Raw genomic sequence first — 19,218 nt, 5'->3', positions numbered from 1 at the left:
TATATACAAAGCTTCCATTTAATATTGCCTGAAGACTGGGCCTTTTTAATTCCCATTTTAGCTCATGCTCAGGATTTCACTTCTTTCATTAATATAGAATTCTCTAAATTATAGAATAAATTAATCCACCACAGACATTTTGGCCAGAGTGGGACTTTTAACCAGTTTTAAGTCTCCACAGGCCATTCTTCTCTGTGGCTTGCCAGACAGAAGGGCAGCGAGGGCTGCGGTTCAGAGCGGCACCTGCGGAGCACAGCCACAGGCCGCCCCTGTCTCTGAACCTGAAGCGGTGCTAGAGCATTCCGCTGGGCTCCTCCTGGCTCCATGACCCCCCACCCCCCGGTTGCCAGAGCGGGGATGAATCTCGAGTTGACAACAGACCTCACATGTTCTTCAGGCTGGCCAACCACCGGTCATGCTAGGGATGTACCTGTGGGTAAGTGAAATCATGACGTGGCTGCTGGACACAACCAGTTTCAGCCAAAGAACATTATGGTAGAGCTGCTTTGATGTGGCCACATTGATTCAGACTGATTTGTATTAATTATATTAACTACCGTAAAACATGAAATTCTTTTTCTTCTTAAATTATCAAGCGATATGCAAAACAAACAGCTTCACCTTGTCGCTAATTTGCACTCCTGGCATGGAGGTGATGGGTCAAGATTAAAAACACTGGGGGCTTTCAGAAATGGCTGAAGATTGCTTACAGGGTGAGGCTCAGGCTAGGGCTGAGGGTAGGAGGAGGTACAGAAAAGGAGTGGGATCGGGGATGTCTGTCCTATACATTATCCGGTAATGAGAGATAGCGTATCTATATCTTTTACACGGTAGTTTTGACGCAAGACTGTCTCAAAACAGCTTCCTCAGAATGCCCCTCTTCTGTGCTGGTATGACTGGCCAGCCCAGATCCCATCACAAATTGAAAGCTGAAAATGGATACTGAGACAGTCAGAACCCAGATAGAGTCAGCAAATGGCTTGTCAATATGGACCATTGGCTTAAATGGGCAGGAGCCGTTTGCCACCAATAATGGGGCCAGATCAATCCATGGTGCTGACCTCTGAGATATTCAGAGCACCATACCCATGTACATTCGTGGTGAAAGTTGGGACAGCTGTTAACACGCTGTATTGAACAGATGATTTCTTTTGCCTTTGATTCAATTTTAGGTCAAATTCAAGTCATGCAGTTATTACAATAATCTGTGATTTTACAAATGATTACTAAATACCTATAAGGCCTCTGGTTGGTTCAAACAGTTAAGCATTCATCTACAAACTAAAGGGTTGGCAGTTTGAACCTACCCAAAGGTGCCTTGGAAGAAAGGCCTGGCAATTACAGCCATGAGAACCCTATGGAGCACAGTTCAATTCCAAAACACGTGGGGTCGCCATAAGTCAGAACCGGCTCCACAGCACCTGATACTGGTACTAAATGCTTGTAAACCAAACCAAACCAGTTGCCATCGAGTCAATTCCAACTCACGGTGCCCCATGTGTACAGAGAAGAGCTGTGATCCATAGGGTTTTCAAGGCAGTGACCTTCTGGAAGCAGATCTCCGGGCCTTGCTTCCGGGGTGCCTCTGGATAGATTCAAACCACCAACCTTTTGGTTAGTACTCAAGTGCTTAACCATTTGTGCCACCCAGGGACCAATAAATGAAGAATCTGACAGTTCTGGGATGAAGATTGGTAGTTTTTCTTGTTCTGTAGTAGCTCAAGTTTAATCAGTATATTGAAAATTGAAAGACCAGTGTCATTTTTAATAACAACTGCAGCCTTTTTGAGCAGTGAAATGCTGCCCTGAGCATAAATTGGCACCACCTTACTTTGATTTTGCTCTCAACCTCCCATTGATCCCTCTGTTATCATCCGTCTAAATGAAAGAAGGCTCTAGCCCCATACAACCTCATTCCAGATGGAAATGCATAATTCAAGAAAAATACTGATGTCAAAGAAGAGAAGGCACATCAATTTGTGTCAGCATTTGTTGTAAATTAAAGAGGAGTACAAGGAGGGCTTAATGTAGAGTTGAAAATATAATTAGAACCAATATTAAGGCAATCCTCCACCTCTCTCTCCCTGCTGTGACACTAAGCATTTGACTCTCCAGGTTTTCCTTTTCTGCTAGGATTTTTTCCCCCATAAAATATTATTGCATGTTTATCTCTGACATCCAAAATCAGGTTCTTACACCTTCTCCATTCTAATCTCAACAGAAAAACCAGGCTAGGAAGACTCAAAGTTTTCCCTAGTGTTCCACATCCATGGTGTTTGTGGAATAGAAGGACCCCGGCCATACCAGTCTGATTAGTTCAGCTTCTGTAAATAGCTGTTTAAAAAAAAAAAAAAACTTGCTGCCATCAAGTTGGTTCCAACTCCTAGCGACCCTGTAACACAAAGTAGAACTGCTCCACAGGGTTTCCAAGGAGCAGCTGGTAGATTCAAACTGCCAACCTTTTGGTTAGCAGCCAAGCTCTTAGCCATTGCGCCACCAGGGCTCCAAATTCGTCCTTAACACTAACTCTCTCTAATGTGGATGTCACCTACAAAGTTTCTTTTCTTTTTCTAAAGCTGGAAAATAAAAGGTTGATAACAAACGGCTCACAATGCACTGCTATGCAAGGTATCCCCATACACTCATGAGAATTCTTTAGCACACGTCCAGAAGGTGTTCTCTCTTCTAAAGTAGTCACCTTGGGAAGCTTCAAATTAGTCCAATCAAACTGCCATTGTTAAGAACTTTTGTGGCTCTTTATTCGAAAATCCCCAAGAGCCAGTGTTCTTTATACTGGCTCACTGTTTTGGGCCAGTGGTGGGGTTCCCTAGATTGATCCCCTACCTTAAAATTTTTTACCGAAGACTTGGTTTTAAATGATTCACCCTTTCTAGAAATAGTTTCCTTAAGAAAGCAGTTCTCAAAATGTGGCCCCAGACCAGCAGCATCGGCATCACCTAGGAGCTTATGAGAAATGCAAATCCTGGACCCCTACCTAATTTAATGGATTATCAACTTCGAGAGTGGAGGTCAGCAACCTGTGGTTAACAAATCCTCCGGGTGACTCTGACGCATAATCAAGTTTGGAAACCACTGTCCTAGAAGGTAAAAATTTGCCTTTATTAAGGATACTACAAAAGAAAAGTTTCTGAGCAACTTTGGAATATGTGTGTATATGTATGACCTCCTCAGAAGACTGCTTTAATGGGGACCAGCCTTCAACTGAGGCATCCCATTTCTGCCACCTACTAGCCGTTTGACCTTGATCAAGTTCTTACACGTGGTTGCTCATCTGGAAAATGAAAATAGTACCCTACCTATCAGGAGCCCTGGTGGTGCAATGGTTAAGTGCTCCACTGCAACCAAAAGGTCAGTGGTTTGAACCTACAAGTGGCTCCGAGGGAAGAAGACTTGGCATGTGCTCCCATAAAGGTTACAGACTAGGAAACCCTATGGGAAAGCTCTGCTCTGTCACATGGGGTCACTATGAGTCAGAATCTACTCAATGATGCACAACAACAACCACCAACCTACCTATCTCACAGGATTGTAAAACTCAATTTTAATCACATCTGCAAACATGTTCTATAAACCAGAAAGTGCTGTGAAAAAAGTGAAAGTTGTGTCACTCTGAGGGGATTCTGGTAGGCCGAGCATTATGCCAGAGCAAAGAGTTCGAAAAAGCTCCAGATGTATCATTTCCCTGGCCTTTTTCTCTATATAATGCCTGATCAGTCACCTTGGTTGATGAGTATGAGTTGGCCATTTCACCCCAACAGTTCATCTGGTGGTAAAGAGGAAAGCCACTGGCTGATTAGTGGCTGCATGGGGCTAGGAACACATAGCTGGCTTTGGGCCCAGTGTTTGCCCTGTTGGAGCCAGAAGAGCTTTGTGACAATAGGGAAGGACTGACCATGTTGTGCAGGTGTGAAAGCTCTTGCACCTGAACTCCACACACTAGCAGTGGAAGAGTCTCTACCATTTCTCTCTAATGTGGATGTCACCTACAAAGTTTCTTTTCTTTTTCTAAAGCTGGAAAATAAAAGGTTGATAACAAACCTCCCGTTTCAGCCCTAGGCAAAGGAGACTTGACCTCAAATGTCCACTGCCACACATTAATCATTGCAGAGAGGACCAAAAAGAAAGTGCCTCATGCAAACCAAATCTGTAGAAATCGAGATTTACAAGCCAGACAAGTTCATGTGTCTGTGTTTGAGAAGGATGTGAGTGGATTTTTACCTTGTTCTTGTTGGGTGCTGTCAAATCAATTTTCAACTCATAGTGACCACATGTGACAGTAAAACTGCCCCACAGTGTTTCCTAGGCTGTAATCTTTACAGGAGCAGATCACCACATCTTTCTCCCCCAGAGCCACTGGGTGGTAGATTCGAACCACCAACCAAAGGTTAGCAGTCGAGTGCTTAACTTTTGTGCTACCAGGGTTCCTTGGATTATTACCTTAGAGGTTAGCTTTTAGGAAGGATTTGGCCATTGGAATTCCTGAACAATAAGCTCCTCCTGGTGCATTTATAATTTAATTTAAAATATGTACAGACTGTTCAGCGAACGCATCTGAAAAAGAAAGAAACTAACAGGGCTTCAAACCAGTTTGTTCCGATTCAACCTCCTGCTGAGAATTTGCATTTCTAATTCAGATATACTGAATCAGAATCTACAGTTTAACAAGATGCCTAGGTGATTCTTATGTCAGAATCTTATTTATACATAAGAATCACCTGGGGTCTTGTTAAAAGTAGATTCTGATTCAGTGTATCTGGGGTGAAAATGCAAACTCTCAGCAGGGGGGTCAACCAAACCGAACCAGTTCAAAGCCCTGGAAACTAAACTTGTTGCCTCAGTGCTTATTGGGAACAGGGGCCATATTATCCAATGGGCAAGGTAAGCACCTTGCTTACCAGATGTAGTGAAAAATTTCACTTTTTTTCACCACATCGAAGACTCTGCTTCTAGGTATGGCTGGCATCTGTCTGTCTGCCAACCCCACAGCACCCTCCTACAGAATCAAAGCCTCTTTTCAAATTTACAATCCCTGACAGGCACGAAGACCCAGCAAGCAAGGTAAGCACGGGCTTACTTGTGCATACTTACTAATTTGTAGGGAATAATTTCACATGAACGATTTCGCTACAGATGATCTGGTAAGCAAGGTAAGCACTGTGTTTACCTTGCCTGTGGGATAATCCACTTCAAGTGGCAGTGCAGTTTTAATAAATAACATAGAACAGTTCCCACTAGGCCAAGATCACCTTTGCTTTTCACACAAAGTCCCAGCTAAAATCTAGAGATTAGATAATAAACTATTGGTTAATTGTGAAATAAGAATATTAAGTAATTTTAATAAAAAATGTGAACTATTTAACATATGCCTAGACAGAAAGTAGATTAGTAGTTGCCTAGGCCTGGAGGTGCTGGGGAGGAATGGGAAGTGACTGCTAATGGGCAAAAGGTTTCTCTCAGGGGAACACAAATGTTATAAAGTTAGATTGTGGTGATGACTGCACAACTCGCAAATATGCTAAATAACACTGAATTGTACACTTTAAATGGGTGACTTGTATGGTATGTAAATATCTCAATAAAGCTGTTCAAAAAAAACAAACACAGGTAACTAATAAATTATAGCACCAGGAAAAAAAAATGCCTGTTTAATAGAAATAAAAACAATATCAAAACTATGCTGCTTACACATTTTTAATATGAAATAGTGATCATTTGAAATATTAAGCCCCATAATACTTGCTCTTTCTTTTGATCACACAATATTGAAGAAGTGGACTGTCTCAACCTAAAATTGAAATTTAAATATAATAAATTAAGATGGCTAATTCTAGAAGCCAAAGCCATGGGCATCTGTGACATAATGATTTGTCATGGTCCCTACAGATTTATTTACAATAAAAATCAGCAGCACTTACACAATAGCAATAAGAAAATTGTATCCTCGATGCCCATCGTGATGCTCGTATGCTGACCTGGTTAGGGAAGGTGGGAAGGACAAGGTCAGGGAGAGGATGTGAGCTCATCCTTATGATGTCAATATGTGCTGGTAAGAGAAGATAAAAACTTCAGATTTGAGCAGTGGAGACTGGGCTCTTGTGTAAGCAACATAGTATCTCATGGTTTGTTTTCCAGACAGACCACTCAGTAGTGTCTGCATAGGAGAGAGCCTTTGTACTTTCTTGCCTTGAGATATAGGCCAGGCCACACTGGTTTTAATCTTATTACATTCCTCATTCTAGGGCTTGAGGCTTGCCTAGGGCTCACTGGTAGCCATGGAGACTGCAGATTGGGGTAAACAGGAGAGGAATTGGCTGGGAGATGTAGGAATTTCTGGCCCAGTGGAAAGAAAGCAAGGAGCTAACAACACCTGCCTTGCAATTTAGAGACTGCTGGTTAGGGCGTCTTAACGTACCAGCAGGCCCAGAAGATGGGGCCACTGGTGGTTCATTGGGACCAGAGGCCCTAGTTCAGTGTTTCTCAACCTTATTTTCATTATCTCCCTCCACCCCCACCAAGGAGCCTTTTTAGACATATTTTTCCCAATCACCCTCCTCCCTCATGAAATTTTAATACCACAGATATACTGTTCTGTTTTCCCACTGTGTCCCTGTGGAAAGCCATAACCCCTTGTAATAACTAATTTTTTTTCACCCGAAGAACCACTTTCGCCTCGTGGCAAAAATGAGTGTGAGTGACCTGGGTGGAATGAAGGGTCCAGGCAGGGCCTTTCTGCTCACTCTTTGTGTGGGTGGTAAGGTCAGACACAGGGTGAAGGTGGATAGGGTAGCCTGATATCCATCACAACCCAGGATAGGCCTTGACCTTAGGCGCCAGCACTGCTAGAGGAATGTCCTCCACACAGGGACAGTTAACCAGGAAGCAAGGTATGCACCAGTCTGCTTGTGTTTACTTACTAATCTGTAGTGCACATTTTCACATGGGTTTCACCACATCATCAGTAAGTAAGCACAAGTAAGCCCATGCTTACCTTGCTTATTGGGTAATCCATCCCTGCCTCCACACCATCTTTCTGGCATCTTCCGGGCTCTTCCACACCTCCTCTCCATGGACAGTCGGGCTAGGCCACTGCCGACACAGGTAATGGAAAACCTGAGGCTCCATCGTCAAAGCAGCATTAATCCTCCCTCACAGGGCTACCCTCCAGCTCCGCCCACCCCAGCCCCAGGCCTCTGCCCAAAGCATCTCATTGTTCTCTCTCTACTCCTTCAACCCGCTTGATAGCATGAGGTTTGCCAGGTTTTCCCAGTCTTTCACCAACGAAACTGACCTGCGCACTTTTCACTTTACATTTCTTTAATCTCCTCCTACTCACGGCCTCTTTAGAAGTCTCATAAAGTATCTCCCCTCCTCCCAGAGGAGAATGGATTTCAGAGACTTCAGCACATACAGATGACCATGCTAGAACTCTCTGGAGCCCAGCTTCTCTCATAATCAGGGTTTGCGAGCATTGTCCAGGCTGCCCTTGTCCCCCTGCTTGCAGCTGAAAATATAAAATCAGACACAGCCTCACTTCCAAAAGCATTAACAAAGAAAGGGGCCTCTCAGATGAGACCACCTAGTCGAGCCCACCTTTGTTGAACACCGGCTCTGTGCCAGGCACTGTGCTAGGTAGGCCCTTTTGCGTACATTATCTAATTCAGTATTTACAATAGCCCTGTGAAGTAGGTTCCCATTTTACAGATAAATACACAGGCACAGAGAGATTGAGTAATTTGCCAGAGGTCACACAGCTAGCGAGTGATGAAATTAGGGCTTAAACCCAAGTCTTTCTGACTCCGAACCATTTACTGCATTGTCCCAGTTGAGGAAACTCTACAACACCGCACCCAGTTGTGTGAATAGAAATGGAAATAACTGAGGAGCTTCCCTGTAGGCGTAATGGTAATTAATTTACCATTCCTAAACGATGGCACCGCTAACAAAAGGAAAGCAGGCAGGATTTAAAACCAGGTTGGTTGGTTCTTTCTGTGCTGCTTCCCCAAGGTTCATGACAACCATGTTTCCTGACTGTTCGATTATTAACCCCTTGACGGAAGAAAAATGGCTTTTACTTTCCCAGGCCTGATCAGGCTCGTGCCTCAGTCTCTTGAAAACAGGAACTACGCAGGAGTCCCATCCTTAGATGCTGGAAGTAAGAGCGAAGCAGGGCCTGCCAGCAGGCCAGCCTGGGGTGGGTCACCTGAGCAGTTGGAGCAGCCCTCCTTACAGCCACCTCCCCCCGATGTGTGGACAGCAGGGCTGAAGCTCTGGGTGGAACCCACCGGCCCAGCAGGCAGTGGGCGGTGGCAGGGAGACTGGCACAGGGAGACTGGCACAGGGAGACTGGCACAGGGAGACTGGCACAGGGAGACCGGCAGGTTTACCTTCGCTCTCCCTGTTTTCTGCATCCCTTGCAACAATCTTTTTTAAGAAGGAGAAATGGTGCGTGGACACGTGATTTAGTCCTGTTTCAGCCCGTTTGCCTTTTCCCTGGCCTCCAAAACCACAAGCCTGGCTGAGGAATTTAGGTCCACAGTGTAGGCTGTGAATACTTTGTGTAGGGAGAGGTTTTGGAAAGAAAGGAAAGTGGCATCTACTTGTCAGATGGAATGCGTGAAGACATCGAGCAGGAATGCGAGAGCCCTGACTGTCGGGGTCCCTTGGCAGTCTGGGCCATGAGTCACCCCGCGTGGGTACAGATTCCTAACAAATGAGCCTCAGTGATGACATCAGTCTTGCAAGATCGTCTGTGAACTGTTGTAGCCGCCTGACAAGTTCTTACCTTGGGGATTTTCATCACATGGGTTTTTTCCTTGACCACACTTAATCCCATCATTCCTTCCACCTCATCCACTTTTCTGTTAACTGGAATTTGGCGAACCAGGACTTTCACAAGCCTGTCTCAGTACCGTCCCTCCTACAAGGCCTTCTTGGGATAGTGTATGTTTCTCGCCTGGTCACTCAGCCACTCGTTCCCCTGATAATCCTTGATTTAGTTAGCTCTTATTTCACCTGTGAGCTGGGCATTGCACTAGGTCTCGAAATACTAACGTTTTTAAGACAGTCTTCCCACTGCCAAGGAGGAGGGCAGGAGGGTACCTACCTAAGACTGATGGGATCAGGGATGGCTCCCTAGAGGAAGCCTAGGGCAGTGCTTTGGATATAGTTGATGTTGTTGTCAGCTGCCACTGAGTCAGCCCCAGCTCATGGCAATCCCATGTACAACAGAACGAAACACTGCCCTGTTCTGCACCACCCCCATGATCCACTGCAGGTAAGACCACTGTGATCAATAGGATTTTCATTGGCTGATTTTTGGAAGTAGATTGCCAAGCCTTTCTTCCTAGTCTGTCTTAGTCTGAAAGCTCTGCTAAAGTCTGTGCAACATCATAGCAACATGCAGGCCTCCACTGATAGTGGTTGGTGGCTGCCCATGGAAGGTACCAGTCAATAAATATGTGATGACTAGGGAAAGGATATCATGCTTGGTAGGGGGTCAGTGGAAAAAAGGGACATCCTCAATAAGATGGGTGGGCACAGTGGCTGCAACAATGGGCTGAAATATAACAACAATTATGAGGATGGCGCAAGACCGGACAGTGTTTCATCCTGTTGTACGTAGGGTCACTACGAGTCGGAGCCAACTCTACAACACTTTACAACAACGACAAGTTAATACCTGAATTGAGTCTTAAAAAATGAGTAGGAGTCTAGGGAAGAGTCCAAGCCCAGGTGTCTCCATGAACAAAGACCCAGGATTCTATGCGTGAATAGGGAGAAGTGTGAGATGAAACTGGAAAGAGGGCTAGGGAATCTGATATGCCATGTTAAGGAGCTAAAATTTTATCCAAAGAATAATGAGAAACTTTCAAAAGACTTTAAGGTGGAAGTGATATGGCCAGATTCACAGCAGTAGAGAGGATAGGTTGGAAGAAGCCAGACTGGAGGCAGGGAGACAAGGTAGGAAGTTAATGTGGTCGTCTACAGGTGATGTGAACATGAAGTGGGGCAGTAAGAGGAGCGGTGGGGAAGAGAGAACAGATTTGAGAAATATTTGGAATTTAAACTTGGCAACTGCTGATTGATCAGGTACATGGGAAAGAGATATCCAGAGGACCCCCTTCTCCTCCCGAGACTTTCAGTGTGGAGCTGCCCGTGTCAGGCAGAGTTATGAGTTCAGTGAGGGCTTTTCGAGTTAGTGTTGCCTGGGAGAAACATCCTGGTTGAGCAGGCTCACAGGTAGTTAGATATATGAACCTAAAGATTTAGGAGAGTGTGGGCTAAAGATATTGGTTTAGGGTACATGATAGCAGTTGAAACTATAGCAGTAGTTGAGATACCCAGGAAATTATGGGAATGAGAGGAGGAATGTACCAAAGACAGAACCCAAGGGCTGATTCAAGAAAAGGAAGAGGGACCCATGATAGAGACAGAGAAGGGACTCAGGGTGATCCCTTACTACTCTGTGCTTCTTCTTTGATCAACTTTGCACTGCTTCTCTCCCTCCTAAGCCTTCCATCTAAGCCCTCTGGCTGTCCTGTTCCTCGTAAATAAGCTCCCTTACATCCTAACTCTCTATAAAAAATACCGCCTCTCAAATGAAAGCCACTCCTGATCCCAAAGCCCACTCATTGTGGCCTCCAGCTATCTCTCTTCTGTCCTCCTGTAAAGATTCCTGCATCTTGGAGGCTCCTGAATTTAGTCACAGCACCTTGACCTCCTTGTTTGATCGTTCTGTGGTTATCTACAGCTTTGGCATCTGCATCACTGTCTTCCCCCTCCACCCTAATGCAGCCACTACCTAAAACAGCTTCAGTGTCATAAGCTCAAGCCATTACCAAGTTTCGTAGTTCCTAGGTGTCCTCAGCTCCAGTGACTCCTCACCTCCACTCCTCTTCAGCCAACCGCTCTCATGACTAGTACTCCCAGGACATTGCTGATATCTGGAATACTTCGGTTCTGTATCCTAAACCTTACATCACTCTGACCACAGCCAGCTCTCACACCCGTTGTCCTATACTCTCTCTTACCCACCTTTCCTTAGTTTCCTCCATTTTTTCGTGGTCTGTTGACCCCCTCCTGACCTCTCTTCCTTTCTTACCCAGACAACACTCTGGTCGTTCATCTGAAGTATTCTACCCTGAAACCTTTGATCCTTTTACACCCACCCTCCCACTCCTGCTCAAGACCTTAGTTCACATTCTTTGCCCCTGCCCCAAGCATCCAGAGGAAGATGAGACCCCCATATAGAGGAACATCACTAGAGATTCATGGTCTTCCCTCTCATTCTTCATCACTGCAGAAAATATAAGCCTAGTGGTGCAGTAGTTAAGAGCTCAGCCACTAACCAAAAGGTTGGCAGTTCGAATCCACCAGCCACTTCTTGGAAACCCTATAGGGCAATTCTACTCTCTCATATGGGGTCACTAAGAGTCAGAATCAACTCAACAGCAACAGGTTTGGTTTGCTTTTCAACGGTGAAGTGGGAAAATTTGAGGAGTAGCCAAAAGCCCTCTCTCTCCCCCAAATAGCTTCTCCACCTGCTCTTTGGCTCAATTCCCACACAGATGTCCTTGGTCTTGACTCTGCTATTTACCACCTTTTTTTTTTTTTTACCTTGGGCAAGTTACTGAACCTCCTTGAACCCCAACTTCCTCAGCTTTAAAATAAGGATCACCCAGGGCTGCTGCTCACCTGTGTGGCACTTTGTACAAATTAGAAGAAGGCGCCCCCCTGGGTAGACGCACCTGTGTGAGGTGCATGGCCTACAGGCCCATGCTCACCCCCTCAGCTGTGTACCTGGTGCAGTGCCAACTTGCATAACCACACACTGCAGCCCCAACTATGCCCACCTCCACAAGGTTCTTGAGACAAATAATGGTGATTACATGCAAAGCACCCCTCAGAGATCCTGGCTCTGAGCAGAACCCATTAAAAAAAAAAAAAAAAAGGCTAATGCAGACAGACCCCTGGGACTTGGATTAACATGTAAGTCTACTTTGCTGGGGGTGGGGGCACATGCAGCCCATTTCCGGCGGGGCGGGGGGTGCGTAGTTATCGGTGGGTTCCTATCTCCTACCAGTGCAGAGCCCTGAAGGGCTGCAATATGAGCTGGGTGTGCACAGTGAGAATGCAGAGAAACCAACCTCCCCTTGGCAACATGGCCCCAGGTCTAGCAGCAGACTCCAGACCCCCAACTCTGGGTGCTTCCTTTGCTTCCCTTAGGGTCTTCTCCTTATGGGTGCCATCCCTACCCCACCTGCCCTGCAGAGTGCCTCCACCCCTTCCCACACACCTCTTGAGAAGGCCCGGGGGTCCCAAATCCACTGCCGTGGAGTCAATTCTGACTCATAGCGACTCTATTGGGCAGAGTGGAACTGCCCCATAGGGTTTCCAAGGAGTGTCTGGTGGATTCGAACTGTTGACCTTTTGCTGTCCCTTCACTTCACTGACAGATACACCAACTGTCTCCATGGGTACTACAGACCAGAACTTCTCAGAGCCCAGGAGTGGGAAGGCCCTCAGGCAAGCAGGGATTTCAGAATGCCACATCCATTCTGTCAGAGCAGGTTTTCCCTAGGAGGAAATCACTGTGAGAAGACGATGAATAAAAATCACATGGGTATATTTATTGAAGGAAGATGAATTATGCCGTCACCCCTTTTGGCACAAAAATAGTTTTCAGTAAAAGGTTAAAACCATCATGTTGCATCAATGAGAACTATTCTATTATTCCAAGAATGATTGATTGGAAAGTACTTTACTTACAGGAAAATCACAGTGATACAATACAGCTTTTACTTTTAAAGCACTTTCCATTAAAAAAAAAAAAAAAATCATACCAATGTATAAAAATAGTTATACTGAAGATGTGAATCAACAGCCAAGTAATTTATTTGCACTTGAAAGCCATGTGGTATAAATAGATGCAACAATGAGAATATCAAGTACCTCTGGTCCATGGCAACCTAACCTCCAAAAGAAAGTCACATGTAGTTCAGCAGGGGTCATCTGGCCACCCTGGAAGAGATCGTAGGAAGAGAAAGAACATGATGAAACTAGGAGCAATAGGTCAGGCCAACTCAAAACACTGGGCAAGGCAATGTGGAAGAGACAGAGGGAACAGAGATGGGGTTTCCTGCCCTCAAAGGCGCTGTCAAGACTTGAGGCCTGTACACAGAATACTCGATACAATGCATTATGTGTCGTAAGAAAAATACAAAGGGTTATGAGAAGTCAAAAAAGAGATTCTTTTCAGCTTGATTTCCTTCCTTCTTTCCTTCCTCCCTTCCTGTCTGCCTCCCACAAACATTTACTGTGTGAAACCAACAACAAAAACCCATTGCCATCGAGTCGATTCTGACTCATAGAGGCCCTATAGAACAGTAGAACTGCCCCACTGAGTTTCCAAGGAGCGTCTGGTGGATTTGAACGGGCAAGCTTTTGGTGAAGCAGCCATAGCACTTAATCACTATGCCACCAGGGTTTCCTTACTGTGTGAGGCAATGTGAAAAGAGCTGGAATCAGCTGGGCCTGGATTCAAATTGCAGCTCTGCCATTTACTGGCTATGTGTGACTCTGGACAAGTTATTTAATGGTTCTGAGACTCAGTTTCCTCAAGTTTCAGTGGAGGTTATAAAGGTGAGATGAGGTCAGTACTGTGTGTATGTGTATAAAGTATCCAGCTTTGCTGCCTCCTGATGCCAAGCAAACAATGGAAGTTCACTCCCCTTCTTACCCTTCCACTCCTCTTTGAAGGTTAAGTAGTACTTTTCTGCTACTTTCATGCTTAAGTTTCAAAGAACTTTTCCATGGTTGGATGTAATGTGCTTTTTCATGTGTTTACTGGCCTTCACGTCCTTGAACTGATGGCTCCTGTCAGCCAGGAGTCTCCTACTACTTTGGACTCTGTAACCCAACTGCTGCTTTCTTTGGAAAGAGCTCGGAATCGCCTTTCATCTCACTCTAATGAGAAGGTGGAGACTAAGACAGCTAGTCAATCCATCAGCAAACATTTATTGAGCGTATACAGTCTTTTTGGGGGTCTGTCAGTTTGTCATACTGTGGGGGCTTGTGTGTTGCTGTGATGCTGGAAGCAATGCCACCGGTATTCAGATACCAGCAGAGTCACCCATGGATGACAGGTTTCAGCTGAGCTTCCAGACTAAGACAGACTAGGAAGAAGGACCCGGCAGTCTACTTCTGAAAAGCATTAGCCAGTGAAAACCCTATGAATAGCAGCGGAACATTGTCTGATATAGTGCTGGAAGATGAGCCCCCCAGATTGGAAGGCACTCAAAAGATGACTGGGGAAGAGCTGCCTCCTCAAAGTAGAGTCGACCTTAATGCTGTGGATGGAGTAAAGCTTCCGGGACCTTCATTTGCTGATGTGGCACGACTCAAAATGAGAAGAAACAGCTGCAAACATCCATTAATAATCGGAACCTGGAATGTACGAAGTATGAATCTAGGCAAATTGGAAATCGCCAAAAATGAAATGGAACACATAAACATCGATCTCCTAGGCATTAGTGAGCTGAAATGGATTGGTACTGGCCATTTTGAATTGGACAATCATATAGTCTACTATGCTGGGAATAACAACTTGAAGAGAAATGGTGTTGCATTCATTGTCAAAACGAACGTTTCAAGATCTATCCTGAAGTACAACGCTGTCAGTGATAGGATAATATCCATACGCCTACAAGGAAGACCAGTTAATATGACTACTATTCAAATTTACGCACCAACCACTTGGGCCACAGATGAAGAAATAGAAGATTTTTATCAGCTGCTACGGTCTGAAATTGATTGAACACGCAATCAAGATGCTTTGATAATTACTGGGAATTGGAATGCAAAAGTTGGAAACAAAGAAGAAGGATCAGTAGTTGGAAAATATGGCCTTGGTGATAGAAACAATGCCGGAGATCGAATGATACAGTTTTGCAAGACCAACGACTTCTTCACTGCAAATACCTTCTTTCACCAACATAAACGGTGACTCTACACATGGACCTTGCCAGATGGAACACACAGAAATCAAATTGACTACATCCGTGGAAAGAGACGATGGAAAAGCTCAATATCATCAGTCAGAACAAGGTCGGGGCCCAACTGTGGAACAGACCATCAATTGCTCATATGCAAGTTCAAGCTGAAACTGAAGAAAATCAGAGCAAGTCCACAAGAGCCAAAATATGACCTTGAGTATATCCCACCTGAATTTAGAGACCATCTGCAGAATAGTTTTGACACATTGAACACTAGTGAACAAAGACAAGACGAGTTGTGGAATGACATCAAGGACATCATCCATGAAGAAAGCAAGAGGTCACTGAAAAGACAGGAAAGAAAGAAAAGACCAAGATGGATGTCAGAGGAGACTCTGAAACTTGCTCTTGAGCATCGAGCAGCTAAAGCAAAAGGAAGAATTGATGAAGTAAAAGAACTGAACAGAAGATTTCAAAGGGCCTCTCGAGAAGACAAAGTATTATAATGACATGTGCAAAGAGCTGGAAATGGAAAACCAAAAGAGAAGAACACGCTCGGCATTTCTCAAGCTGAAAGAACTAAAGAAAAAATTCAAGCCTCAAGTTGCAATAGTGAAGGATTCCATGGGGAAAATATTAAATGATGCAGGAAGCATCAAAAGAAGATGGAAGGAATACACAGAGTCATTATACCAAAAAGAATTAGTCGATATTCAACCATTTCAAGAGGTAGCATATGATCAGGAACCGATGGTACTGAAGGAAGAAATCCAAGCTGCTCTGAAGGCATTGGCAAAAAACAAGGGTCCAGGAATTGATGGAATATCAATTGAGATGTTTCAACAAACAGATGCAGCGCTGGAGGTGCTCACTCGTCTATGCCAAGAAATATGGAAGACAGCTTCCTGGCCAACTGACTGGAAGAGATCCATATTTATGCCTATTCCCAAGAAAGGTGATCCAACCAAATGTGGAAATTATAGAACAATATCGTACGCAAGCAAAATTTTGCTGAAGATCATTCAAAAACAGCTGCAGCAGTATATCGACAGGGAACTGCCAGAAATTCAGGCTAGTTTCAGAAGAGGACGTGGAACCAGGGATATCATTGCTGATGTCAGATGGATCCTGGCTGAAAGCAGAGAATACCAGAAGGATGTTCACCTGTGTTTTATTGACTATGCAAAGGCATTCAACTGTGTGGATCATAACAAACTATGGATAACACCGCAAAGAATGGGAATTCCAGAACACTTAATTGTGCTCATGAGGAACCTTTACATAGATCGAGAGGCAGTTGTTCGGACAGAACAAGGGGATACTGACTGGTTTAAAGTCAGGAAAGGTGTGCGTCAGGGTTGTATTCTTTCACCATACCTATTTAACCTGTATGCTGAACAAATAATCCGAGAAGCTGGACTATATGAAGAAGAATGAAGCATCAGGATTGGAGGAGGACTCATTAATAACCCGCGTTACGCAGATGACACAACCTTTCTTGCTGAAAGTGAAGAGGACTTGAAGCACTTACTAATGAAGATCAAAGACCACAGCCTTCAGTATGGATTACACCTCAACATAAAGAAAACAAAAATCCTCACAACTGGGCCAATGAGCAACATCATGATAAATGGAGAAAAGATGGAAGTTGTCAAGGATTTCATTTTACTTGGATCCACAATCAACAGCCATGGAAGCAGCAGTCAAGAAATCAAAAGAGACACATTGCAATGGGTAAATCTGCTGCAAAGGACCTCTTCGAAGTGTTGAAGAGCAAAGATGTCACCCTGAGGACTAAGGTGCGCCTGACCCAGGCCATGGTATTTTCAATCGCGTCATATGCACGTGAAAGCTGGACAATGAATAAGGAATACTGAAGAAGAGTTGACACCTTTGAATTGTGGTGTTGGTGAAGAATATTGAATATACCATGGACTGCCAAAAGAACAAACAAATCTGTCTTGGAAGAAGTGCAGCCAGAATGCTCCTTAGAGGCAAGGATGGCGAGACTTTGGACGTGTTGTCAGGAGGGATCAGTCCCTGGAGAAGGACATCATGCTTGGCAGAGTACAGGGTCAGCGGAAAAGAGGAAGACCCTCAACAAGGTGGATTGACACAGTGGCTGCAACAGTGAGCTCAAGCATAACAAGGATTGTAAGGATGGCGCAGGACAGGGCAGTGTTTCGTTCTGTTGTGCATAGGGTCGCTATGAGTCGGAACCGACTCGACGGCACCTAACAACAACATACAGCCATTTTCTGGAGTCCCTGGTCTGTGTAAACGGTGAACGCACTTGGCTGCTAACTGAAAGGTTAGATAAAGGTTGGAGTCCACCCAGAGGCAACTTGGATGAAAGATCTGGAGATCTACTTCCCAAAAATCATCCATTGAAAACTCTATGGAGCACAGTTCTACTTTGGCACACATGGGGTCACCATGAGTTGGAGTTGACAGCAACTCCAACTTTACCTTTGCAGTCTTTACCAAGGGTAAAGAAGGCAAATAATGTTGAGGAAATCGTTGTTGCCTAAATAATGCTTCCAGCACACGGTTCCACCAAGCACTGTGTTTCCCTGGCTTTGGATGTAGTGAGAAATAATTTAAGTGATTTCAGTAGCATTTTCCGGTGTGTTGTTGTTGTTGCTGCCGAGTCAGTTTTCTAGGTACAATATTTTTAAAACATTCTTAAAAATCTTGTCTGCAGGCAAATACCCCGCTAGCAAAAACCAGTGTGTGAAACCGCCTTCTGACAGTGGTGCTATAATAGTTCCTCTCAGCCTTGTGCCTCTGCTTTGGTCTGGCTGCAAGGTAAAGGTGAGGGAGCGGGTAGTAAGATGTAAAAAACCAGGTGTGTGGGGCATAAGAAAACTCATTGAACTATCCTTGTACCTTTCTGTATATCTAAAACCATTCTAAAAATTTATTTAAATATATTTTTTAAAGTGCAGTTTGGGCAATGGATTGACTACCTGCTTATCTCCATGACCGTGATTTTAATTACAGGGAGCTGGTGACAGTTTTGTGGGAGCTTTGGCCTTCTACCTGGCTTACTATCCAGATCTGCCCATGGAAGAAATGCTCAAGAGATCCAATTTCATCGCAGCAGCCAGCGTCCAGACTGCAGGAACACAGTCATCTTATCTATACAAAAAGGACCTGCCCCTTCATCTGTTTTGATTGCTGTTAACCTCAAAACAAATGCACTGGAAATAAAATGTACTTGGGGGTGGACACTTTTAGCTGGCAGTTTACCATAAAATGTCCTATTCTCCTTTGCAAATACTGTGTTCTTTACTAGCAGTCATCCTCAAGTTTTCATTTATTTATAATTCCTTTGCTTTGCATACATTTGTAATAGCCAACCAGAATTGAGGATTCCATGACCACAATCTGTTCAATCACCATTATTCAGAGACCAGCAAACCTCTATTGCCAGTGGATCATTAATGTTGTAGTTGTACACCATCTAGCAGGGGCTACGGGCAAGTGTGTAGAGTCAGAACAGGGAATGTTATATATGGGAAGGGAACAGACGATCTTGACTGCTCAGTCGAAGAGGGGCAGTTGATATTTAGCTTTAGTTTGGTGTTTCCGAAGCCTCTGGTTTTTTAAGTCAAAAATTTGGAAATGTATTGAAATCTTCTAATAAATATCAGCAACTGATTTATTAGAAATGTAACGACCACCAGTGGGCCACATTCAGCCTATAACCTGAATTTACAAGTCATTTGGTAAACCAAATCTTAAGTTAGAAAATGCCATCTGTGCGTGTCAGAGACCCTTTACATTGGTCTAGCTAGGATCAGATGAGGGGTTTTCTCATAACCCAAGGCCACTGTGTATATAGTTCCAGCCAAAACTGATAGCCAAAATCTCACCTGTTATGGCTTTGAACCAAAGATTTCCGGAACGCTGTTCTTGCATTCCTCTAGAGACACAGATTGGGCCACGAGGAGACACGTTATTTCAGAGACAGTATTGGTTTCTTCATACCTGTGGCCATAGTGGACACTATCATCCTTCCGTATAAGTGCATTAAATGGGGTAGGATACAAACCAGAGCTCAAAATGTGAGCGGATCCTTACCTTCGGCCAGATATTTGACAAGAAAACTGAGCAATTTTGAGAATTTGTGGTAAACAACAGCTTAAGGGAGGAAAAAGGGTACAGATCTTGGTAAGACAGGGGTCCTCATCCAAACATA

At 44.4% G+C, this 19,218-nt stretch overlaps 1 protein-coding gene across 9 annotated transcripts in view; it reads left to right on the top strand.

Moving 5' to 3' along the window:
* Positions 1-19,218, top strand: part of RBKS (ribokinase) — a 151,877-nt gene that overhangs the window by 119,741 nt on the left and 12,918 nt on the right. For 7 of the 9 annotated variants that reach the window (XM_064295171.1, XM_003411949.4, XM_023550557.2 and 4 more), the window contains one exon: positions 18,018-18,693. The exons of 1 other annotated variant lie outside the window; for it this stretch is intronic. In XM_064295171.1, coding sequence (XP_064151241.1) covers positions 18,018-18,191 — 174 coding nt within the window. In that variant the 3' untranslated portion in view covers positions 18,192-18,693. Of the gene's footprint in view, positions 1-17,718; positions 17,858-18,017; positions 18,694-19,218 lie in introns of those variants that run through there. One more of the 9 variants, XM_023550556.2, reaches the window with a different exon arrangement.

Source organism: Loxodonta africana, chromosome 12 (genome assembly GCF_030014295.1).
Source record: "Loxodonta africana isolate mLoxAfr1 chromosome 12, mLoxAfr1.hap2, whole genome shotgun sequence".
In the NCBI taxonomy this organism is placed as follows: Eukaryota; Metazoa; Chordata; class Mammalia; order Proboscidea; family Elephantidae; genus Loxodonta; species Loxodonta africana.
This window is presented reverse-complemented; position numbering and strand designations above follow the sequence as displayed.